This window comes from Saprolegnia diclina (assembly GCF_000281045.1).
Source record: "Saprolegnia diclina VS20 unplaced genomic scaffold supercont1.59, whole genome shotgun sequence".
Lineage (NCBI taxonomy): Eukaryota > Oomycota > Saprolegniomycetes > Saprolegniales > Saprolegniaceae > Saprolegnia > Saprolegnia diclina.
The window spans coordinates 51,752-74,226 of record NW_008246126.1 but is presented as its reverse complement, the minus strand read 5'-3'; the positions used below and the strand labels follow the sequence as shown (position 1 = coordinate 74,226).

Here is a 22,475-nt window from a genome sequence, read left to right as displayed (position 1 = left end):
CCCATGTCTTTGAGCCAGTACAGTACACATAGTAATAGTGTCCACTGGATAGATGTCAAATAGTATATTGTTCCCACCGTGTGACTCTGCGTAGCACGCCATGGGCTTCGAGCGACGTCGCGGAGCGTCCAAATATGAGACGCTTGGTCACAACGAATTTTCCGACTTTGCACCGTATATCTCCCGTCATTTTCGGAAATTTACCGTGTTTTTACGATTGTAAAATAATATCGAATTGTTTGTATGTGACGAATTAAAAGACGAAAATTTCACAACTGTCCACCGTGTCACACGGCCAGCTTGCCAGAGCGCAAGTTGCCATGCGCTGCGTCCCCGTCCTCGCCCTCGCCTTCGCTGGCGCCGCCGCCGCGCCATGGCGCTTCACCTCGACCGAGGCCTACTGCAGCTACCACTGCAGCCCGTATACGCTGTCGCCGGCCACCGACTGCGCGTCCCGCTGCAGCACGACGAGTCGGCTGCTCAAAGAAGGCAGCGGGCCTGTCGCGCCCATCGACTTTATCACGTGCCAGCGCGCCAACCTCAGCGTCGCGCTCACGCTGGGCGACGATGGCCTCTCGTTCGCCTCGTTCCTCGACGACTTTCAGACCGCCGTCGACGCCATGGTCAGCGGCGAAAACCCGGTGCTTGGCGCGTGCCACCTGGCGTCGCTCGCGCCGACCAATGCCAGCACCGACCCCACGAGTCTCGTCCCGACGCTTGTTCAGATCGAGCGCTGTGCGACCGAGGTCGCGTGCATGCCTCAGATCAAAGCGGTGCTCGACGGCGCGGACCCGTTCCTTCGCCTCCTCAGCCGCAGCAACGGCAACGACTCGGGTACGAAGCTTTCTCTGTCGCCTCGTTTTGTGCTCATGTCGCTGTATATCGGTCGTGTAGGCAGCACGTTGGTGCTGGTGCATGCCAATGCGTCGACCGCCGACGCGCTCAACCGGCTCAACTGCACCCACCGCATCCTGCCGCTGCCGCCGCTCATGAAGCTGACGCCGTTTGCGCGCAGCGTCAGCAGCGTCCTCTCGGAAGCGCCAGCGATGGAGATTGGATTCATCGGTCCCGTGAGCAACGAGACAATCACAGAACTCAACGCGGGACTGCGACAGCTCACGGGCATCTCGGACGACCTGCTCACAAAACACTCGCCCAAGAGTCTCTACGTGCCGTCGCTGAGCAACTTCAAGGTCTGGTCGACCGTGGTGACGTACCTCAGTCGCCAAGACGCAGTCGTCTTTGTCACTGCGTTTGCATCGACGCGCCATTTCTCCGAGCCAATGCCGCCCCTCTTGCGACGTCTCGACTCCCAAGCCGACATTGTCGTTGGCGTCACCGAGGCCCAGAACTACGGCATGTATGTATATGTATCGATATCGAATCAATCTATCCAAGGACTCCAACTATCGGATAGTTCGGGCAACGATATCACCGTCGGCATCACCGATACGGGACTCTACATGGACCACGACCAGTTTGACCAACCTGGCGCAAGGCCGTTTGGTCGCATCGTGTCGACCAACCGCAAGGTTTGTGTCTCTGAACCTTTCGGTTGTCGCTAATGCATCGATGTATCAACTAGGTCGTGTCCTACGAAGCGTTTGGCGACCAGTTTGACCAATCGGAGAACATCACGTGTGGCCACGGCACCCATGTCTCCGGTATCCTTCTCGGGAGCTCGTTGAGCAAAGCACAGCCCAACCTCGGCGTGGCCTTCAACGCCAAAGTGGCCTTTATGGACATTGGGACACAGGTACCCTAACCCCGCTGTCGCAATATGCAGTAACGATGTTGATGTAGAGCTCGAGATGCGCCAACCTCCCGAATGTCAACTGCCCCGTAAGCCTCCAAACGCCGTCGGATGTCTCCGATTTGCTCCGCAACCAAGTGCGTGCGGGCGCCAAGATCTTCTCCTTTTCGTGGGGCACCGACGGCGACGACTACAGCCAAGTACGACCATCTGCACCAAGTAGCTACGACTCATAGTACCCTTAGCAAGCGCGGGACCTCGACGACTACATCTTCTCGAACCCCGAGACGCTGATTGTGATTGCGGCCGGCAACTCGGGCGACGAAGGCCCGCGCTCAATCAGCTCGCCCGCTGGCGCCAAGAACGTGCTCAGGTACCTCCTCCTAGTTGCAGTTCATAGACGTATATCGATGGGGCTAGTGTCGGCGCGTCGATGAACACGGTCGCCAGCCTCGCCTCGACGCTCAACTGCCCCAACATCTTCAACCCCAACAGCGTCGCCTCTTTTTCGTCGATCGGTCCCACGTCGGACGGCCGCATGAAGCCGGACCTCGTGGCGCCAGGCCAAGTGATCACGTCGTCCCAGAGCCTCGCCGCCGGCTTGACGACCAAGACAACGCAGGTTTGCCCTCTCCAAGGCACGTCCCAGGTCCGACCATTCGTCGCATTGGCATCGTGTCTCATATCGCGAGGTTGTAGGCAACGCCCGTCGCTGCCGGTGTCGCTGTTCTTATCTACGAGTGGCTCCGCGACGGCTGGTGGAAAGCGGGGACCCGCGACGTCTCGAACGGCCTCAAGACGATTCCCGCTTCGCTCATCAAGGCGCTCATGATCCATAGCGCAACGGGCTTGAAGAATCGCATCGGTCCGCTCCGGGGCCTCGTGACGTGCTCGTTTGTGCAGCAGACGGCGACGTCGCTGTCGTACCCCGACTTTAACCAAGGCTACGGGCTGCCGCAGCTCTCCAACATTGCGTCCTTTGGTCCATCGGCGGTCCCCAAGGTGTTTTTCCTGCCAAATTCAACCACGAGCGCGCCCACTCTGCGCCACGGCGGGCTGCACACGTACAGCTTTACCGTGCTGCCAGGGCAGTCGCTCCGTGTCACACTGGTAGGACGTCCACGCTTCTATACAATTGCGTGTTAATATGGACAAGTAGGTGTGGACCGACCCGCCGGGCTCTATGGCCGCCACGACGCAGCTCCAAAACAACCTCGACCTCTCGGTGGTCCTTGGCACCACCATCTTTTACCCGATTGCGTCGCCCAACGGTCCCGACACTGTCAACAACGTCGAAGTGGTATGGTTGAATTGGGTTGATAGATTGATACTTAGTAGATGTCGATGACGTAGGTGGATGTGTCATACGCGGCATTGGCCAAAGTGGCATCGTCGAGCACCTCGGGCGGCATCGTTGTCGAGGCGCGCATCGCTGGCACGTCGGTGCTCGTGACCAACACGCAGGCGTACTCGCTCGTCGCGTCATCGTCGGCCGTTGCGTCCAGCACGCCCAGTGGCACGGCGCCCACGTCGGGCGCCACGTCACCCAACGGTGACAATCAACCGTCATCGTCGTCGTCGTCGTCGTCGGGCTTCGAGTGGAAGACGTGGATGACGATTGCGGTGGCAGTAGTGGGCGTCGTGATTGTCGGTCTTCTCGGAGCTCTGTTGCGCCGCCGCAAGGCGCCGGCCTCGGGCTTTGTGCAGACAGTGACGCCCCGCCAAATGGCGAGGTACCCGGCGGTGGTCGCGGCGCCTGTCCATGTCCAACCGGAGCGGTGTCCGTTCTGTCCGTTCGTCACGCCCGACCCTGCGGTGCTCGTGAGCCACGTGCAGCACCTGCATCCCGAAGTGTAACAAGGCGCTGAATTTCTTTCGAAACCTCGTCTCACCATATATATGAACCCAAGCTTAAGCAAACCTAGTACATTGACGCGCTGTATCTTTGATTGTGTATTCGCTTCTTGACGGATTGCGGAGCTGGACACTGCCGCCATGCCTGCTCGCCTCGTGGTTGCGTCGTAGCAGGGAGGTGTCCACCCAGCCCGCATGTACCCGTGGACGTGCTGTTGCCAGCAGCGAGGATCGATACAAGCGCGCCATTGACAAGCACCGTAATGCGCATTGAGGTGTCGATGACGACGTAGTCCTACGCATACCAATCTCCAGAGCAGAAGCGCCACTGGATTAGACGACTTGCATGCAAGTCTCGCGCAGGCTGATATGCGTGTGTCACCTGCCATGGCGTTGGCTAAAATCACTCCATTTTAAACCACCCAGTCAACTTTTATCGCCATTTGGCCGCGGTCCCGCCCACTTCTATGACACGATTCAGTATCTACATTATGAGGCAATGCCAACGCCGATGCGGGTAGAGCAAAGGCCTGCATCATGCGGCCACACCTGCGAACAGCATCGCCAAAGTCGCGTGCGATTAGCCATGACTTCACGTATCCGGACAAAAAGGTACTACCTACGGCAATTGCTGAGCCAAACGGCAAAACAGGCAACCGACCGACTGGCTCTGTGCGCGGGCAGCGTCGACATATACAGCTTCCGCTTCCACCAGCAGCATGTCTACGCGGCGCGTCCTCGCCGAGTCCTCGGGCTCATCGCTGCTCATCATCTGCCTCGCGCTCCTCGGCTCCGTCTTGCTTGGGCTCCTCGGCTTCATGGCGCTACGCCGGTATCGGCTTGAGCAGAAGCGCCACGCGATGCAGAACCTCATGGACGAGGCCGTGCTGCAAGCCAGCCAGCAGAACGGGTCGGGCCTCCACGAAGCACTTGTTGCCCATCTGCACGCGAACAACGCCAACCTCAACCTCACGACGATGAGCACCAATACGAACAACCCGACGGCGATCGAGCACGTTGTTGTCGGCAGCTCCGAGTCGGACGACTTTGTCATTATGGGCGCCGGCAAACCGCCCCGACCGATCGCCTCCATGGCCAGTCGCAAGCCGCCGCCAGGTACGACAACGACAAGTAGCCAGGTGTTGCTCAAGACCTCGTCGACGGCCAGTTCGATGGCGTCGCAGCACCACTACACCAACAGTAGGCTCCTTCAAATCTCGACACTCATGTGCTAACGCTGCGTAGGCAGCATCGTCGAAGAGCCGAGTCTCGGCATGGCGTCGTCGGTTGCAAGCGACGACACGATCATCATCATGCAGTCGACGCGTGGCGGCAGCAGCGACAGCTTTGACTACGTGCTCAAGACAAAAACCGGGCCACGACACGTCTAGTCTCCTCCTCCTCCGTGTCCCTAAACTATTTAACCGTGGTGCAATCGCGTACTGTTGTCATTTGAGAGAGTTTCCCACTTGATATCTCGATACAATCCGACTAGGACAGGTACAAGCTGCCGGCAAACACCACGTCGCGCTTGATCGACTCGGACGCAATCTCCATCTTGCGGTACAAGCGCGGGTCGCCAATCACCTAAGCAAAGAAAGCATCGCAACATGGTCCTCTTGTCCACAAGATAAAGTGCAATACACAGAGAAAATATAGAAAAAAGATACACAAAATCCACAAAATCTACAAAAATCCACAAAAAACAAAAAACAAAAAACAAAAAACAAAACCCTACCCGCGCAGCGTTGCGCACTTCTCGGCAGACTTCGTCGAGACGCGTGATGCAGCGCACGATCGAGCCCTCGGGCACGTCCGTGAGCTCGCAAATCGACTTGAACGGCATGCCTAGTCGAGTCATGAGTCGAGTCGCATCCAGGTGTTCTCTTTGTACCGCGGCTCCACTCGTACACGACTTCCATCAAGCCAAAGTTGAGCGTCGACTTGGCAAATTCCGTCGGGTCGATCTCTATGAAAACAATCAAGGTATCAATCAATGGTGGTTCTTTCAACTCTCGGTCGTACCGAGGTGGCACTCGAGCTGGATCACACCAAGCGAGGTAGCAATGGCGTGGACCTACGCAGCCATCCTAGCACTCTCGGTATCATGCTTCGTCGTCCTACGGTGCTCTGCGCATGCAGCAAGCGCGGGGTCAGCGTCGGTTGGTTCTGCGTCTTTTCCTGGAAAATGAGCGCCGAGAGCACTGCGACAATTTCCTCCGGTTCGAGTTCGGCGAGGACGTTTTCAAAAATGATCTCTGTGAGCACCAGTTCTTCGCACGTGTTGACCTCGCACGCGACGCGGCCCTTGACCTACACACAGCATCTTTACTGTCTAGTCCTTTGTGCTAAACCAGCGTAAAGCAATCCCATCGATTTACCTGCACCGTGTTGTCCGACGCAATGTACCCGAGACGCGTGAGCACGCGGAGCCGCTGCTGAAAGTCGGGGAAAAGCGACAGCGAGTGGTTCGAGAGCGCTGCCGTCATCGTCGCCATGTAGTGGCGCAGTCGGTCAATCTATCACATTGATAACTTGATACTCTTGAACGACAAAGTTGTACCTTGGCGTACTGGGCGAGCACAGGCATGAGGAAGGGCGACGCAAAGCACGGGCTAGCTTCCATGAGGCTGTACTGGTGCTGCACCTGGCTGTACAAATCGGCCGACTCGAGCTCCATCATCTTGAGGTCGTTTTGCGGACTCAAAAAGAGCGGCAGCGACGTCTCAAGGTCCACGAGAAGCTCGACGGCGCGCGAGAGCACGCTCGGGTCGTTCACCTCGAGGAGGCTCCGGACGTTCGGACTGGACTTGTGCTACAAACCGTAGATTGTATCAACAATCTATCAAGATGGCACACCTTGGTAAGCTTGTTGAGGCACGTTTCCGGCACGTCGAGCACGACGTAGTGCTTCCCCAAGAGCGACCCCTTGGCCCCCGGCGCGAGGCCATTCGACGTACTCGCTTGCGCCTTGGGCTTGAAGAAATCCATCGCGCTCGGCTTGGCCGCGATCACCGGCGGCGTGAACGACGCATGGCACAGCGCGAGGACCGTCACGGTGCGCGTCGCCGCCTTGTCGACTATCGTTGGATGTACACCTTGTCATTCAAGACATGGACGTCTACCTTGCAAGAGGATAGCAAGCTGGTCGGGCAGGCCGGCCGTCGAGAGCACGACGACGCGGCCAACGCAGAGCGCGGTCGCCGCATACCGCGAGTTCAAAATCGCATGCACGAGCGCTTGTTCCTTGTACTTGGTCGACTGCTGGAGGAGGAAGAAGCGCTCGACTTCGGCCAAGTCGAGGTGGCCGCCGTGGGTGGCGTTGAGGTCCGCCTCGAGCGTGTGCAGCGCCTAGTCACATGCAATAGAATCATAGCAACAAGAGGGGTAGGGTCTCAAGTACCTTTTTGGCTTTTTGAATGGCCGACGGAATGTTCTTGGCCGCGAGCGCCTTTTGCGTGCGGAACTCGGAGAACGACCGCTTGATCATGTCCTCGACCGTCATGTCTTCGACGCGGAGGAGGTTGAGGATCATGTTGTACGTGAGCCGGAATTGACTCTCGAGCTTCGTTGGCGTGCCCATGAGCATCGTGCGCAGCGACGTGGCGTCCGGCGCGTCCCTACCCCATTTAGTACAAAGACTAAACCATTTTGAAACACCTACCCCCAGCACGCAATGATGACGGTGCCGACCGTGTCGAGGCCACGACGACCCGCACGACCCGCCATCTGCGTGTACTCGCCCGGGAGCAAGTCGCGGAACGCCTTGCCATCGTGCTTGCGCGTGCCGTTGAACACAACCTAGTCGAAATGTATCAATCTATCAAGATTCAATTTCCACGCAGCTGCTTACCGTGCGCGCGGGCATATTGACGCCCATGGCAAACGTCTCGGTCGAAAAGAGCACCTTGACCAAGCCTCGGGCAAACAGAATTTCAACCTACCCAGACAGTGTATCATCAATCCAATGGATACGGACGCCAAAAGGGAACATACCATCTCCTTGAGGATCGGAAGCAGACCACCGTGGTGCACGCCAATGCCACGCAAGAGCATTTCGCGCACTTGGAGCACTTGCGGCAAGTGCTGGTCCAAGCCCTAGATTGAGATTCAGATTGAGATTTCGCACGGCAGGGTCAATCTTGCTCTCTACCTGGAGACGGCTAATGCTGGCATTGCAAAAGAGATGGATCTCAGAGCGCTCGGACGCCGAGCTCAAGTCCATCTACGTGCCACGTTCTCAGCGCCATGTCGGACGATCGACGAGTCGTACGCCCGAGAGACGGTGCGCCGACTCTTCGCAGAGGCGCTTGCTGAACGCAAACACCACGACGGGCAGCAACTGCTTCTCTTGAAGGATGCGGATGAGCTTGGTCCAGTCGGCCTTGTCACCGCCGCCACGTCCGCCGCCGCCGCCACGCCCGCCACTGCCGCGGCCTGGGCCTGTCTTGGAGTCCTTTGGCTTGAGACGCTGCACTGCGGCCGAGTAGTTGGTCGAGAGAAACTGGCCTTGCGGGTCCATCACGGTGAGTACCTCACCGGCCGCTACGCAATACGATTTGTGTCCATACGATGACATCCATATCGATACCATAGAGGTGGTGCGAGAGCGGGATCGGGCGCTTGTACGTCGAGATGACGTGGATCTTCTTCTGCTTGGTACGGCCAATCCAGTCGGAAAACTCAAACGTGTTGGGCGTCGTCGCCGACAAGAAGACCATCGAGACGTGCTCGGGCAACATGATGATGACCTATTATGCCATTTTGTAAACGAGTTGAATGGATACTTTTGTAATAAGTTGGATAGATGGATAGATGGATACCTCTTCCCACACCACACCGCGCTCCGAGTCGTTGAGGTAGTGAATTTCATCGAAAATGACCCACTCAATGTCGCGAATCACATCGGCACCACGGTACAGCATGGATCTATATCCAAGTATCAACTTGATACTTTTGACCGACCACCACATACCGCAGAATCTCCGTCGTCATGACGAGGCAGCTCGCTTGCGGGTTGATCGAGACGTCGCCCGTGATCAACCCGACATTGTCGACACCGAATTTTGTCCGGAAATCACGGTACTTTTGGTTCGAAAGCGCCTTGATCGGCGACGTGTAGATCGTGCGCGTCATGTGCTTTTGCGACATGGCGATCGCATATTCGGCGACCACCTAATATATATAAACTCGGATTGCCGTCTTGAACTATTGCAAGCGTCGTCGTACCGTTTTGCCTGCCGACGTGTGCGCCGCGATGAACACGCAGTCGTGGTTCTCCAAATGCACGACCGCTTGCTTCTGAAACGAGTCGAGCTCGAACGGAAACGACATAGCCATGTCCGGCACCTTGGCGCCAAAGTTGGAGACGTCAATGGGCTCGGCGCTTGCCCACTCGAGGACCGGCGTCGGCGTTGGCGTCACCATATTGTCCATAAAGGTCATGACGGCGTCCAGCGTCACATCGACGTCAGCGTCTTCGACTGTCATGTCACTCGCACTGGCCGCGGCAAAGGCCTACACCACACCGTAGGTTGTCACTACACTACACAACAAGGCACAAATATGACGCACCAAGGACGGCGTCGGCGCTGGTTCCGGCGTCTCGGGCGCGACGTCGGCAGGGTCCACGGCGTCGAGGACGTCCATGTCGTCGTCGTCATTGTCTGTCAGTAGACTCTGGATCGAGAGCGTGTTGGACGTCATGGCTACATACGAACGTGGTTTAGAGTTGGGGACGAGCGCAGCAGTCGCATATGGTTACCCAAGACGGCCTTTTCGTCGGCAATCGAGCGTTGCAGCGACTGCATCGACGCTTCGTCCGAGATGACGGTGTAGTAGGGCTGCAAAAGGGTACTCGGGTTGACGCCCACGGTCACAGGCGCCGGTGCTTTGTGCGCCGCCTAGACACAGCCTTTGAGCGAGTGGTACATCGTGGTCCGTAGGACGCACCGCCTCGTGGGGCGACGCGCCACGCGTCAGACGCGCAACGTCCTCGTGCGTCAAGCCGTGCGAGAGCCCCGGTGCGTCGACAAGCAGGCTGCTCCAGTCGGCCTACGCCCACCGATAAGACATCCAATATATATCGATAGATTGACGTACCGAGGTGGCGTTGGTGCTGTTGCCCGCCGCCAGTGCACGCTGTGCGAGGTCCTGCATCTCGTTGGCGATTGCGTGCTTGAGCAGCGAGGCCTCGTCGGCGACCGCTGCGTCCGCCGACGTCGGCGTCGTCGTCGATTTCATGAGCGACTCGCCGCCCGGCGCGAAAGGGACGTTGCCGATCTTGCCGCGCGCGTACTCTTGCAAGTGCGTCGGCTTGCGCAGCATCGAGTTGGACGTCTCGGCCATCGAGCTATTCGTTGATATGAGACTACGGATATCGCATGTGCTTACCGTTCGTCGTGCACGACACGGCCAAAGGCGTACGTGAGGTTCGTCGGCTCGAGCACCTGCATGGATCCAAGGTTCTCCACTTGGAATGAACGAAGAAGGACGCGTACCATGCGCGACGTGACGGGCGTGATGTCGGCGCGGTGCAGCGAGAGCGGGACTTCGACCAACAAGCGGCTCGGGTTGGCCTGCCACACGAGAGGAGCTTGCTCGCTCGCCAGTGCGCTCGCCAGCGGATCCAACGGCGCCTCGTCGTCATCCGTCGTCTGGTCCATATCGCACCGTTGGTTGAAGTCATCATGGAGATGGCACGTACCGACAGCGATGCCACGAGCGGGAACGGCAGCAGCACCGGATGCGACGCCGCCGTGCCTGCGGGATGTAGGAGCGGGGCCAGCGGTGCATGGCCGCTTAGGCATTGCGCCCACGGGCGCGTCTCATGCTGCGTCGATCGCTCTTCCGCGAGCAGCGCATCGAGTTCGTCCAGTAGGTCCATCGTCGTCTCGTCCTTGTCGTCCTTGTCGGCTTGCTGGAAATGACCACAAATATATTGATATTGCATATCCGGATATCGTGTATCGAGCCTCATCGATAATATTCAGTATGCAATATGGAATATGGAATATGAAAGGTCGCGTAAGATATGGCTGCGACAATGCGCCAATCAAACGCGGCGAATCTTTGATGCACCGCGTCCGCCGGCTCGTGGCAGCGCTGTGGCCCTGCGCCCTGTACCTCGTGTGCTCGATGAGCATGAACATGCTCACCAAGACGATACTGACCTCGTACGGCTGGCGCGCGGTCCTCTCGCTCGCTGCGCTGCAGCACGTCTTTACCGTCGTCGTGCTGCTCGTATTGCACGCGGTCCGCGTCCTGCCACTGGACGTCGCCGCGCTCACGTGGCGTGTGTGGCTTTACGAGGTCGCACCGCTAGCGACGTTACAGTCCATCAACACGACGACGGCGTTTGTGTGCATGCGCCTCGTCAACATGCCCATGTACTGCCTCGGCCTGCCTGCCAACCCGTCGCTTGCATCTTCATAGGTACCTCGTGCTGCGCCGCCTCACGACGCTCAAGGTCCTCTTCATGGAGATTGTCGTGCTCAAAAAGGTGCGCCTCAGAGATGCAGCGACCCAACGCTCATCCTGCTCTTCCTCTAGGTGATCCCGGATGCGATGAAGGCGGCGCTATTTGGTACTACGAAATAGCCATGTCAACGCTCATCGAAATGCCTAGTCACGGCCATCGGCAGTCTTCTCGCAGGCTACCACGACGCGTCCTATGATCTGCTCGGCTATATCCTCGTGTTTGCCCAAAACTGCATGACCGCCGGGTCGCTCGTGCTCTCCAAGCAGTCGACGCTGCCGCCATTGCTCGTGGTCTTTACCAACAGCCTCGTCGGCGCCGTCCTCTTGACGCCGCCTGCCATCTACTATGAATATTCGACTGTCCACGCATTCGCACTCGAGCTGGCACGTCCACTGACGTTTGCAGGTCTATTTCTTGTCATGAGCAGCGTCTGCCTCGTGTACCAAGTGGCCATCCAGCTCTGCACGGTACCAACGACAAATGTGTACAATGCCAGGTCTCCTCACTCTGACCGCATAGACCAAAACGTCGGCGCTCGCGACGTCCGTGACGGGCAACGTCAAGGACCTCGCGTCGACTGGCCTCGGCTTTCTCTTCTTCCCCGACGCTGTCACCGATGCCTGGCACGTCCTCGGCGTCGGCGTCTCGTTCGTCGGCGCCTACGCCTTCTCGTACCTCAAGTACCAGCTTCTCTTTGACCCAAAGTCGCAGTGGGCGACCCCGTTCCATGGTATGACACCGCGTCGTCGCTAATATGCGCCGAGGGAATACTGACATGTCGCAACTAGTGTGGTGGGAGCAGCGCCAGCAAGGCAAGGGACGCCACCCCAAGGCGTACTAGCGCAGGCCGTCGCCGCGCAACCATGCCTAAGCGCCGGTTGATACATTGATAAACCCCCACACACACAACATGCATGCGAGTGTATTGGCCCTTGGGTCCTGACGACGATGATGACGCGTCGTCGATACCATCTATGGCGTCGGGCGGCTTGCAGCGGGCGGCGCCGGGCAACTCGCAGCGGACGGCGCCGGTGCAAATGCTGGGACAGGCGGCAACTCAAAGCCGTCGTCGTCGTCGTCGCTGCCCGAGCTCACGGCGTAGTCCATCTCGCCAATGCTGCGGGTGGGCGACGCCAGTGGCGACGTGCAGTTTTCAGCGTGCGACGACGACTCGGAGATGCAGTCTTGCCGGTCCAGATCTGAGACCGAGACCGAGTCGAAATCCAAATCCAAATCTACAATGCAGATCGCTACGCATACTTTAGCAGCAAGGAATACCTTGGGACGACGAGAGGCGGCGTGCCGACATGGGCCGCGGCCCTTTGTCGCCAAGGCTCACGGCCTTGTGCCGAAGCGAGTCGCGCTTCTTGGGGCTTGCCGAGGACGGACGCACCTTGGTCGCCGGACGGCGATTGCCAGCGTGAATAACACTCAACGGACCTACAAAACTGTCGTCATTCGACTGACGGAGCCTCGTCGTACCCTTGTCGAGCGTCAATGAGCGTTGCTTCTCGATGGCTTGCGACGGCGACCCAAACCACGACCGTGTGCGCTCCTTGTGGCGCCAGCGCTGCTTCATGTCGGCCAAGTGGAAGTTCTCGAACGTCATTTCCGGGTCGACGCCGTCGTCGCCCACGGCCGTGTCTAGTGGTCGTCGCAAATCGATACCTTGAAACATTGAACATTGGAAACCAAATAGGTACCGTCCAACGCGAGCGGTTTGGGCTGGCTCGCGCGCCAGAGCGCCATTTGCTGGATCGTAGTCGACAACGCCTTGTCGTCCTAGTCAGCATCGGGTCATCCACCGTGGACGCATGCAGAGCACGTACTTCGTCGCCGTCGGAGCGGACCTTGGCGCTGTCGCGAAAGCTCAAGAGACTGCCGACCACGGTCGTTTGCTCCTCGTCGTCGTCGTCGTGGCGACTGGGACGATGGTCGCCGCCCTCTTCGTCGCTCGACGAGCTGTCGGGCCCGACGTGGTGGTTCGACTGCTGCTCGGCCAATAGACGGCGCAGCAAGAGCCGCTTCGAGACCTTTTGGTTGGTCAGCGGCCGCATGGCCTTGCGGACGCCTTTGCTCGACCAAGCCTTCTTGATCGCACTCTCGTGTTCGCGCGAGAGCAGCACAAACTTGCCGGTTTTTTCATCGACCATGCTGTCGCCTACGTCGACATTTGAGGCATATTGATACATTGATAGGTTGCAAAAGCCAGAATGCCTACCGCGCAACATTTTGCGCAAGACGCGGACGAGCGTCGACTGGATCGTCACGAGCGACCGGTCCACGTTGGTGTTGTCAATCTTCGGGATCAAGTACGTATCCGCGTTCTTGCACAGGTGGCGCTGGATGATGCGAATGTTGTCAAAGTACTTGATGTACTTGTTCTCTTGCGGATCGATCGTCATGTGTCGCGCCCGCACCGCAAAGCTACGCCATCAGCTATGAGGCTATGCGCGATAAGGGTCAGGTTACCGCTCGCGGTGCTTCATCTCGTTCGAGATGTAAATCACAAACGGCACGCAGTTGGGGTGGCGTCGGACAAGCTCGACCATTTGCTCCGTGTTGAGGTGCACGCCTATGCCAATTAGTATCAAGTCAGTATCAAGTGCGCATATTGCAAAATGGACGGGACCTTCGACGACGAGGCTTTGCTTGCGCTTCTCAAACATCGTGAGGACGAGGTCGAGCTTCTCGAGGACGGCATCGGCCTGGAGCTTGTAGCCTTTGAGCACCTTGCGCTTCTGGAGACGGTTCTCCGACATGATGGTGTTGACGTCGCCTGCTGCAATCTACGCGTCGACGTCACGATGCAGGACGTAGGATGCATGACCCAACCTTCTTCAGCTCGTCGACTTGATCGGGCGTGAGCGCTTCGCCGGCTTGGTACGTCGACATGAAGGCGCACGGGTGCGACTCTTTGGTCAAGAAGGCCCGCGAGATGTGCCGGACCGAGTCGGTTGGCAAGACCTACAAGTGAACTATGGCATCGTTCTTGCACGGCTAGTGTATACCGTGGTGAGGCGCAGGCGCGACGCGAGCAGCGACGCGAGCGTCGACTTGCCCGTGCCCGACGTGCCACCGAGGAGCACGACAAACGACTTGTTGCGCTGCGTAATCTCCTTGGCAATGTCAAAGTCGAGGAGCTGCGACGTCTTGGTGTAGTCGAGCTTGGCAAGCTGCGCATAGACCTCGTGCTGGAGGCTCTCGAACGGCCAGTGGCTCGTGGCGCCGACGCCAAAGGCGTGGTACGCCTGAAAGATGCTGCCGGTCACGTCGACCGCGTCCTTGGTCCGGCAGCCCATCAAGGCCAGCGTCTCCTGCAGTCGGTAGCGCGTGTACATCTCGGTCGTATCCTTGCTTAGCGCGACGACCATGACCTCCATCGGGTCGCTGTCGTCGCCATGGCCATCGTGCTGGATGTCCATGGTTGCCACACAACTGCCACTTCGATAGATCGCGCTGGCCGGCTTTCAATTCGTTTATTGTATTTCTGCTGTATCAATTTATTACATACAAACATTAGGTCAACAGTAGACACGAATAAAATGCTATTACTTTTTAATACGCTTCCACAGGAGATTCCGGCGTACACCATTTCACGTTCTCTCACACTACATCGATCGGTTGGACCGCACACGATATCATGTGTATTGCTATCATGAAATAGTGTTTCATCGCCGCTCGCAGAAAGGCCGGGGCAAGTCATGGCGCGCCGCCGGACGGACGCAAACTCTGGATGAGCGTCGCCAGCCTAGTATGGGTGCAGAGATACGATCAAAGCGCATGGATGAGCGGACTGAGGGAATGCCCCGCGTCTTCTTACCGTCTCTCCATCGCCATCAGCTGTGCGTCGGTCGCCAGCCGCTGCGTCTCGAGCTGTTCCGCAAAGACAGCTTGCTGCGCCTCGAGCTGCCGCTGATGGCGCTCGTCCATCGCGCGCAGCTGCCGCTCCACGGCCGTGTGGCCAGTCGCCGCCTCGTAGTTCAAGGCGTCGCGGGCCGTCGCCGCCAGCTGCGCTCCCTTCTAGAACGCAAGTCGTCAGTCGCGCTCATAGCCGTCGCAGGTTTACAGCATGAAACGCGGGCCAGACGTGCTGCTCGAGGTGTGCCACCTGGTGTGGACGCAACCCGTCGACGGTCGAGAGGATCGTCGCGAGCGACGTGACCAGCTGCGCCAAGAGGCTCGGCGCGCTGAGCAGATTCACATGCGGCTTGTGCATAAAAAGGCTAAACTGCGTCGTCAGTAGCTGCTCGCACGTCTCTACACCGCGTCATAGTATACCTCACCGATGATCATTTCTCCTACCAAAGAGATGTGTTGGCTCGAGCTGCTCGAGCAGCAGCGACTGGAGACTCTCGAGGACCCGCCGCCACGACAGCTGGTGCGTCTTGAGCGTGTCGATCGTCACCAAATCGTCGGGACTCAGCGCCACCTAGTACGCCACCGTCATGAGGTCCGCACGTCATCGTATATAAGTGCGGACCTCGGTTCGGGCCAGCGGCGTAAAGAAGAGAGGGTTCAAGCACTCGTGCCCGTCGACGTCGGCGAGGTGCATGACCTTGGCTTGCGTCGACGGCGACATGGCCATTTCCAGCCTACAGATGTCACCATGGTTAGTATATCCTTCTCGACGTATCGACTAGTAGAACAAAGTACCGAAGGATGCACTTGGCGTAGCTGGCAAGCGCTTGGATCTTGGCCTTCTCGAGCCCTTCCAGCACCTACATGACGCATTACGAAGGCAGGAAGGATGCGAATCGAGCGATACGCGCTTGTTCATCATCGCGATGAGCATGTTCATGAGCAAGACGGACGCGATCGCCGCTTGGACCTGCGCGAGGATGCGGAAGTACGTCAAGAGCACGCTGTCGTCCGACTTGAAGTTTTCATCAAGGCGAAATTCCCCAAAGAGCGCAAAGTACGCAAACGTAAACGCGCGAAACCAAATGCCAAACCCCGTGGCGTCTATAAAGACAATATTGTCCATATTTTCATACAAAATACAACAAAAAAAGCAACATTACCTGCGTCGTGCTGCACTATGTGGAGGTAGGCACATGAAAGCCCCCACTGCAAGACGCCGTAGAGCAAGATAAAGTTGCCAACGTCGACGAGGAGACCTTGGATCATGGGCAAGAGGTAGCCCGTCGTGGGATGCACTTGCAAAAACTACGCGCAAATCTCATGGATATCTCGATCGTATATCTCGATTGGATAGTTGAGTGGATAGGTGGATACCTCGAGCGAGAGCACCCAAAGCGAGAGCGATAAGAACGTGCCGAGGCAAATGTGCCAAAACGTCGGCACCACGACACCGTAGGCGCCAATTTCCCACGGCACGTAGCCAATCGCGATGATCAAGTAGACCAAAAGGCGGTACCAGTTGACGAACGACGTGAGGTACGTCGACGACGACCAGCGCACGCGCTTGCTCTTGTCCGTTGGGTCGACTACAAAAGACAGCTTCTCCATCCTTCTATCCTTCAAGCATGGCGTACGCAGGGCGGCCGTGTCGCCGCGCAGCTCGCGGAGCTCGGTGCTGAGAAAGTACAAGGCCGTGCAAAAGAGGAGCGCGAGGTTGACGATCTTGAACGGCAAGAACCTAAGCATGCACACGACAATGTCAACATTGTCCTTGAGCACCATGTACTGTACCAGTCGTCGAGGTTGATGCTGAGGAGGAGCCAGCACGCCGGCACACAGCCAGCTATAGCGATACTGACCGTCAAGGCAAGAATGAGCCTACGAGCAAGATGCCATTCGATCCCAACCATATAGACACGCGGCCGACCACTTCGCTTTGCGCTTGTCGGACGCAGTCACTTGCACAAGGCCGTCGTACGCTGTGCAGCGACCGTCGACAAAGTACCTAAGCCAAGGAGATAAGGCACTACCGAGCACGAGTTGATGGACCGGGCGAGGCGCCAGAGCATCGACGGGCGGAGGGCCTGGGCGCCGAGCCAACCGCACACAAGGAAGAGCACGACGACAGCCCAATTGACGGCGGAGAATGACAGGATCACGTCGGGCTGCTTTCGGTTCGAGTCGTCTAGTTGCCCGTACAGTATTAGTAGCTGATCGCCATCAAAGAGAAATGCTTGGATGAAACAACATACCGAGAGAGGCAGAGATGGTCATGGTCGTCACAAAGAGCCCGTACATGAGGACACGTTCGATGAACATTCGTTGGCCAAACAACTAGTTACATAACGTCGTTGCGTCGAGCATCAACACGATCACAGTCGAGTTGTCGTACCTCCCACTTGAGGTCGAGCACGCGCCGCATGACGAGGTGATCCAAGCAAATGCGTTGTGCTTCGTACGCTTCGTCGCTCGGCAAGTGTAGCAGCGTGTACAGCGGGCTTTTCTTGACCCCCCGGGTACCATAGATTTTTTCGAGCTAGTGCAAAACGTTGCGTACAATATGACAATGTATACACGGAGACCTCGTGAAAGCTCAAGGCGTGGCGGTCCACAATGAGGGCGTGGTTGAGGCACCACCGACCGAGCGACGGGTCGCAGTGCACGGCCATCTTGAAGACAGTTGCATCAAACCTACCTTGGCGCATGAGCAGCAGCCAACAAAGATTCGGCAAACACAACCCTTGCTCCATGCGTTTGAGAATCGACGCGCGGACCTTCATGCGGTAGGCGGTCGACGTCTCCCGGTACTGGGCCTCTTTTTGCAGCGTCGCAAGGCAGCGTTGGAAGCGTGCGAGCTCCGACGCCGAGTGGCTCTTGTCCGAGAGCTGCGCATGCAAGAGCAGCTGCACCGAGGCGCCGTCCTACAGTCAGCCCATGCATGTCCTCATTGAACCGAGATGGATCGTAGAGTGTACATTGTCAACCACATCCATATCGGCAAAGTGGCCCAGGAGCATGTCCAGGATGATGGGGTGGCCGCTCAGCGCAGCATACATGAGGGCGGTCCTGCCCATCTAAGCGTCATTGCCATGTGACCACAGCGACGCCAGTTTGCATGCACCTACCGCGTCGGTGGCGTCGACGTCTGGGCCCCGTTCCAAAAGGAGTTCGACGATCGTGTGGTGCCCGCCGGCGGCCGCGAGCATCAGCGGTGTCTTGTCGCTCTACGCGTTGCGCTAAGAACATAGTCGTATGCGCTGTGTGTACGTCATCGCGGCTTTCGATGACAGTGTCGGCAGCCTGCGCGAGCCATGCGTGGACGCGGGCGACGTCGCCCGTGCGGATAAAGCTGAGCCGCGCGCCGCCTTTTCCATCAAGTTCCTCCTTGACCTACCATCCACGGTTGCTGTATCCAGGACCACGAGAGGAGGTAGTACCGGTGGCATGTTCATGGCGTCTTGGAGCCGGTCGGCGATGGCGTGCGCGTTGGTTGCAATCGCGAGCTGCAGTGGCGTTTGTCCGTCCTACGTACCATGCGTCACTGTGCACAATCGCTATACGCTAAGGCCACGCACCTGCGTCACGGCGTGCGCGTTGGCATGGGCGGCGAGGAGCACATGGACGGCTTCGAGGTTGGACTTGAGCACAGCCCAGTGCAGCGCCGTGCATGCATTCTATCCCTCATCGCATTTACATCGCTTGCAACGCAGCGGCGCATGTGTACCTCGAGGTCGCGCGCGTCGATCTCAATCGCGGGGGCGCCGGCGAGCGCGGCAAGCGTCGTGTTGTCCCCATGGTACGCAGCCCACTGCAGCGCCGTCTTGCCAAACTAGGAGCACAAGCCACGCATGAGCCGCCACCGCGTCCTCTTGCGCATGCTCATGTACGTACAAAGGGTGCGTTGACGTCGGCGCCGGCCTCGACGCTGCGTCGCACGGCGTCCCAGTCCTGGCGCCACGCGAGTTCGGCGACGCTGGTCATACTTTTTGCCTTTTTCGCTGTGGCCAATCGTATGTCGTGCTGGCGCTTTCCGTTGCACGGATTGGCTATAAAGAAAATTCCTTCACAACAATCGATGCCCAATTGTTTGTAATTCGTTGAGCTTCAGGATGGACACGTGACCTGCAAGTCGCTCTCTCGTCTCGGTGGTCGGCCCAGCGTTTCTTACGATTTCCCCTTGTGGCACCCAACAAGGCGCCTGGCGTGCGTCGACCACCGCTGACCATTGCATTGGATCTGACATGGCACTCACACTACACAGTACAAGGCGACGTCGCAACACCATACAGTGTACAAGGTCGATTTTGCCTGCAAAGTGCATTGCGCATGTCCCTTCGACCGACGACCATCATGCCGCTATCGGTTGCTGCGACGAAGGCTCATTTTTCGCAGTCGACCGTAGCTGGCGTCAGTGAGTGGCGTTGCCGGCGCCTCTTCTTTGCGGGCCGTGGCGTCGGCCAATACTGTAAACGGGCCAGATCGACGTGCTGGCTTCTTCACTGACGACCTCGCTTCGAAGAACCAGCTCCTCTTGTGTACCGCTATAACTGGGTGCTGTCCCAACGCTCGTGGCAATGAACATGTTGGCGAATGCATACCGTCTTGGTCGGGCCTGGCGTCACCTTGAACTTGGGCGATCGTCCTCAGTACCAGGTGGCGCGCGCCGACCACCTAACGGCGACATGTGCGCAGCAGCCAGCATTGACGCCACTGACCGGTTGTGTATGTCGCGAACGGGCCTGTGTCAAAACCTCTCTCTTTTGATCTCGATTATCAAAAGACAGAGGCAAGCCCGTTCCCAGTGAACGGCTTTGTGACGCACATCGAATTATTTATTCCTCTGCCCACTTCTCCTGCCACCCCGCGGTCGCAGCAGCATGGACCCCGCGATGACGCAGACGTACCCGGGCGGCGACTACTGGTCGGCCCATTCGGTGCGCTCGGCCATCTCGTCGCGGTCGCGCGCGTCGACCTGGGACGCTGTCTTCTCGCTCGAGAGCGTCCAGCATAACCACCACCACCACCATGCGCACGATCACGATAGCATGCATCGTACCACGGCCGCCGCCGCCGCCGACAAGGACGAGAAGCCCAGCGCACTCACGATCTCGACGCCAATCGACTGGTGTCGCGGCCAAGCCGCCGACGTTGTCTGGACTACGGTCGACCCGACGTTCGAAGCCAGCGTGCTGCGCCTCGAAGTGTGCAACCAGGCGTGGGACGTGCCCACGACTATCGCCGAGCACGCGCCTGCAGACACCGGTCGCTTTGAGTGGAAACGCGTACATTGGGGCATGCCCATCCAAGGCGGCTACTTCATCAAGGCCTACGCTGTCTCGGAGCTCGGGATGCTCGAGCTTGTCGGCGAGAGCGCGCTCTTCTCAATTGTCCAGTGACCGGGCGTGTGTTATTTAAGCGACTCGATCCACCCGCGTCGGCCATTGCCACACCACGTCGCTTGCGATCGCGACGCCACCTCCAACTAATATATTATTTGCCCGTTTTCCATCCTCCCACGCAGCCTTCGACCTCGTTCATCTCAGCTCGGCGACGTCCACCGTCCCGCACAGGCGTCAGTGAGCCCACCCACGGACAGGCGGCATGGCATTTCAAGCGATCGACCCGTCGCGGGCCCATGAGTCCGCTGCCTGCCTGTTTCTCTTGCGGTCCTTTTCATCGAAATGCACAAAATTGTCAAGACACTATGGAACATAACACTAGTACAAGAACACCGCCAACACGTCTCTACGTGTAATAATTCCACTGTCGTTCTGTGCTCGATCTCTGCTCGACGGGTCTGCTGCCGTGACGTGATGCTAGCTTTGACCGACGAAATGACAAATGCACAAAATTGTCTGTGAAAGTTGAGAAATAAGTAGCATTAAAAAAGAGGTTTAAACTTAGGGTACAATCGTCGACGCCGTGTAGCAGCTACAGCGCGTTGCGGCGCGACGCTGCGAGTGTCGTAGTGGCGTGCACGGACGGAAAGACGTTTTTGAGAAACTCGGCCATGCGTCGTCGAAGCACACTGAGCCAGCGGCGCAGAATCTAGAGGCGGCATCAGACTCAACGCCTACATGCAGAGCACGAGGTGTACCACACGCTTGCGGGGGCGCGTCGAGGCCTTTGGGTCCTTCACAAACGGGTGGGCCAGCACCTAACCCCAAGTCATTTTCAGATTGCACTTTCAAAATCGCCGTACCTGGTCCATCGTGATGCGCATACTTGGGTCCGCGACCAGCATGCGCTCGAGCAAGTCGAGCGCCGGCGCCGGCACCAAGTGCACAAGCTTCCACGCCCGAAGCACCGTCGTGATCCCATGCGACTTGACGTAGGCAAAGACCTACAAACGTCCGTCAACGATTGTCCAATGGAGGAGAAATGAACCTTGTCGGTGTCGTTGGCCCGCGCGAACGGCGGCGCGCCCGTGAGCAGAATGAGCAAGAGAATGCCCAGCGCCCACACGTCGGCGGCCGCGGGGTCGTACGGCTTTTTGGTGTACATCTCGGGCGCCATGTAAAATGTCTTCCCGACCGCCTGCGCGACGCGGAGATGGACATGCGTCGCGAGGCCAAAGTCGCAGACCTTGGGCACAGGGCCATCCATGAGCACGTTCTCGAGCGAGACGTCGCGATGGGCAAAGCCACGGGCGTGCATGAACCCAATGGCATTTGCGATCTGGCGAAAGTACGAGGCCGCTACCGGCGCCGGCGACGGCAGTGGGTGCGTAAAGAGCTCGCCTTGCGCACAGTACTCGAACACAAAGTGCATGTAGCCGTCTTGTTCGAACGAGTGCAGCATGGCCATGATGTTGGGGTGGCGCGGCGATACCGAGAGCGCGTCGTTGACCGTCTTCTCCATCGTGATGTCCTCGGCGATCGGGACGCCGCCGTCGAGCGAGAGCCGGCGCGTCGCCGCCACAAGCTGCATGCGCTTGATGGCCACGCGCCGGTCACTGCCCACCTCGGTCGCGAGGACAACGTCGCCGTACAGCGCTTTCGCGAGCACCTTGTCGACCACGTACGCGTCCATGGCGAAGAGAATTGGTGCACTTTTGGTGAATGGCATGCAGCCCAACTGGCATACGAGGCAGCTGTAATGGTGGTGTTATGTGATGTATATGAAAGTTTGTATGCACCCACGTGGCGCCGTAGCGTGAGTCGCATTGCAGAGGCGCGATGACGCCGCCGGTCGGGACCTCTACCTTGGCGAGGACGTCATCCTGCACTTTGTATGGACGTGAGCAAGAATTCACAGAGCCCATGACCGAGGCCCATGACGGAGGCCCATGACAGCGACATCCACCGCGACAAAGTTCGAGACACTCAGGCACTAAGTGCATTTCGCAGTCCGCTCCTCGAGCTCCGACCTCCTAGTTGAGGTCGTCGCACGCCACCTCACCTCGGTACTGTCGTCGATGGCGGTCAACGAAGCTTGCCGGCGCATCGAGGCGGTGCATTACGTGGCGAGGTCGGACGACGGCGGCGCGTTGCTTCGGTCGTTGCAACAGCGTTGGTACCGAGT

The 22,475-nt window shown here is 58.3% G+C and overlaps 8 protein-coding genes across 8 annotated transcripts; 4 read left to right on the top strand and 4 right to left on the bottom strand.

Annotated features, from left to right (window-relative positions):
- Nucleotides 1–276: 276 nt before the first annotated feature.
- SDRG_13366 (hypothetical protein) lies at nt 277–3,709 on the top strand. Its single transcript, XM_008619449.1, has 10 exons — nt 277–834; nt 895–1,360; nt 1,418–1,532; nt 1,586–1,756; nt 1,804–1,953; nt 1,999–2,126; nt 2,174–2,402; nt 2,453–2,863; nt 2,913–3,053; nt 3,107–3,709. Exons 1-10 carry the CDS (start codon nt 321–323, stop codon nt 3,608–3,610), a joined length of 2,829 nt encoding a protein of 942 aa, XP_008617671.1. The 5' UTR covers nt 277–320; the 3' UTR covers nt 3,611–3,709.
- Nucleotides 3,710–4,256: 547 nt separating this feature from the next.
- SDRG_13365 (hypothetical protein) lies at nt 4,257–5,058 on the top strand. Its single transcript, XM_008619448.1, has 2 exons — nt 4,257–4,807; nt 4,853–5,058. Exons 1-2 carry the CDS (start codon nt 4,327–4,329, stop codon nt 4,996–4,998), a joined length of 627 nt encoding a protein of 208 aa, XP_008617670.1. The 5' UTR covers nt 4,257–4,326; the 3' UTR covers nt 4,999–5,058.
- SDRG_13364 (hypothetical protein) lies at nt 5,017–10,521 on the bottom strand. Its single transcript, XM_008619447.1, has 26 exons — nt 10,314–10,521; nt 10,108–10,263; nt 10,001–10,056; nt 9,710–9,959; nt 9,560–9,661; nt 9,372–9,510; nt 9,182–9,315; nt 8,837–9,124; nt 8,583–8,782; nt 8,431–8,536; nt 8,199–8,358; nt 7,881–8,152; nt 7,761–7,832; nt 7,604–7,705; nt 7,461–7,547; nt 7,272–7,408; nt 7,011–7,227; nt 6,733–6,958; nt 6,467–6,687; nt 6,171–6,422; nt 5,989–6,126; nt 5,732–5,920; nt 5,633–5,684; nt 5,502–5,576; nt 5,346–5,455; nt 5,017–5,194 (listed from the first exon to the last, which is right to left on the bottom strand). Exons 1-26 carry the CDS (start codon nt 10,491–10,493, stop codon nt 5,099–5,101), a joined length of 4,017 nt encoding a protein of 1,338 aa, XP_008617669.1. The 5' UTR covers nt 10,494–10,521; the 3' UTR covers nt 5,017–5,098.
- Nucleotides 10,522–10,667: 146 nt separating this feature from the next.
- SDRG_13363 (hypothetical protein) lies at nt 10,668–12,030 on the top strand. Its single transcript, XM_008619446.1, has 6 exons — nt 10,668–10,995; nt 11,042–11,108; nt 11,159–11,192; nt 11,235–11,554; nt 11,607–11,817; nt 11,876–12,030. Exons 1-6 carry the CDS (start codon nt 10,682–10,684, stop codon nt 11,926–11,928), a joined length of 999 nt encoding a protein of 332 aa, XP_008617668.1. The 5' UTR covers nt 10,668–10,681; the 3' UTR covers nt 11,929–12,030.
- SDRG_13362 (hypothetical protein) lies at nt 11,961–14,555 on the bottom strand. Its single transcript, XM_008619445.1, has 10 exons — nt 14,099–14,555; nt 13,923–14,054; nt 13,720–13,876; nt 13,560–13,662; nt 13,309–13,514; nt 12,917–13,248; nt 12,791–12,869; nt 12,570–12,731; nt 12,366–12,527; nt 11,961–12,322 (listed from the first exon to the last, which is right to left on the bottom strand). The coding sequence occupies exons 1-10, from the start codon at nt 14,510–14,512 to the stop codon at nt 12,060–12,062; spliced, it is 2,010 nt and encodes a 669-aa protein (XP_008617667.1). The 5' UTR covers nt 14,513–14,555; the 3' UTR covers nt 11,961–12,059.
- Nucleotides 14,556–14,626: 71 nt separating this feature from the next.
- SDRG_13361 (hypothetical protein) lies at nt 14,627–19,520 on the bottom strand. Its single transcript, XM_008619444.1, has 25 exons — nt 19,260–19,520; nt 18,843–19,204; nt 18,676–18,780; nt 18,527–18,625; nt 18,389–18,475; nt 18,219–18,341; nt 18,077–18,175; nt 17,927–18,025; nt 17,691–17,872; nt 17,534–17,642; nt 17,344–17,487; nt 17,204–17,285; nt 17,001–17,136; nt 16,879–16,956; nt 16,743–16,829; nt 16,586–16,689; nt 16,326–16,537; nt 16,112–16,256; nt 15,856–16,052; nt 15,744–15,808; nt 15,571–15,682; nt 15,393–15,519; nt 15,157–15,347; nt 14,911–15,110; nt 14,627–14,838 (listed from the first exon to the last, which is right to left on the bottom strand). Exons 2-25 carry the CDS (start codon nt 18,930–18,932, stop codon nt 14,790–14,792), a joined length of 2,922 nt encoding a protein of 973 aa, XP_008617666.1. The 5' UTR covers nt 18,933–19,204; nt 19,260–19,520; the 3' UTR covers nt 14,627–14,789.
- Nucleotides 19,521–19,668: 148 nt separating this feature from the next.
- Nucleotides 19,669–20,732, top strand: SDRG_13360 (hypothetical protein). Its single transcript, XM_008619443.1, has one exon. It carries the CDS (start codon nt 19,829–19,831, stop codon nt 20,345–20,347), a length of 519 nt encoding a protein of 172 aa, XP_008617665.1. The 5' UTR covers nt 19,669–19,828; the 3' UTR covers nt 20,348–20,732.
- A 70-nt stretch (nt 20,733–20,802) lies between these two features.
- Nucleotides 20,803–22,008, bottom strand: SDRG_13359 (CAMK protein kinase). The gene is made up of 4 exons (XM_008619442.1): nt 21,339–22,008; nt 21,154–21,294; nt 21,049–21,108; nt 20,803–20,999 (listed from the first exon to the last, which is right to left on the bottom strand). The coding sequence occupies exons 1-4, from the start codon at nt 21,981–21,983 to the stop codon at nt 20,883–20,885; spliced, it is 963 nt and encodes a 320-aa protein (XP_008617664.1). The 5' UTR covers nt 21,984–22,008; the 3' UTR covers nt 20,803–20,882.
- Between the last annotated feature and the right edge of the window lie 467 nt (nt 22,009–22,475).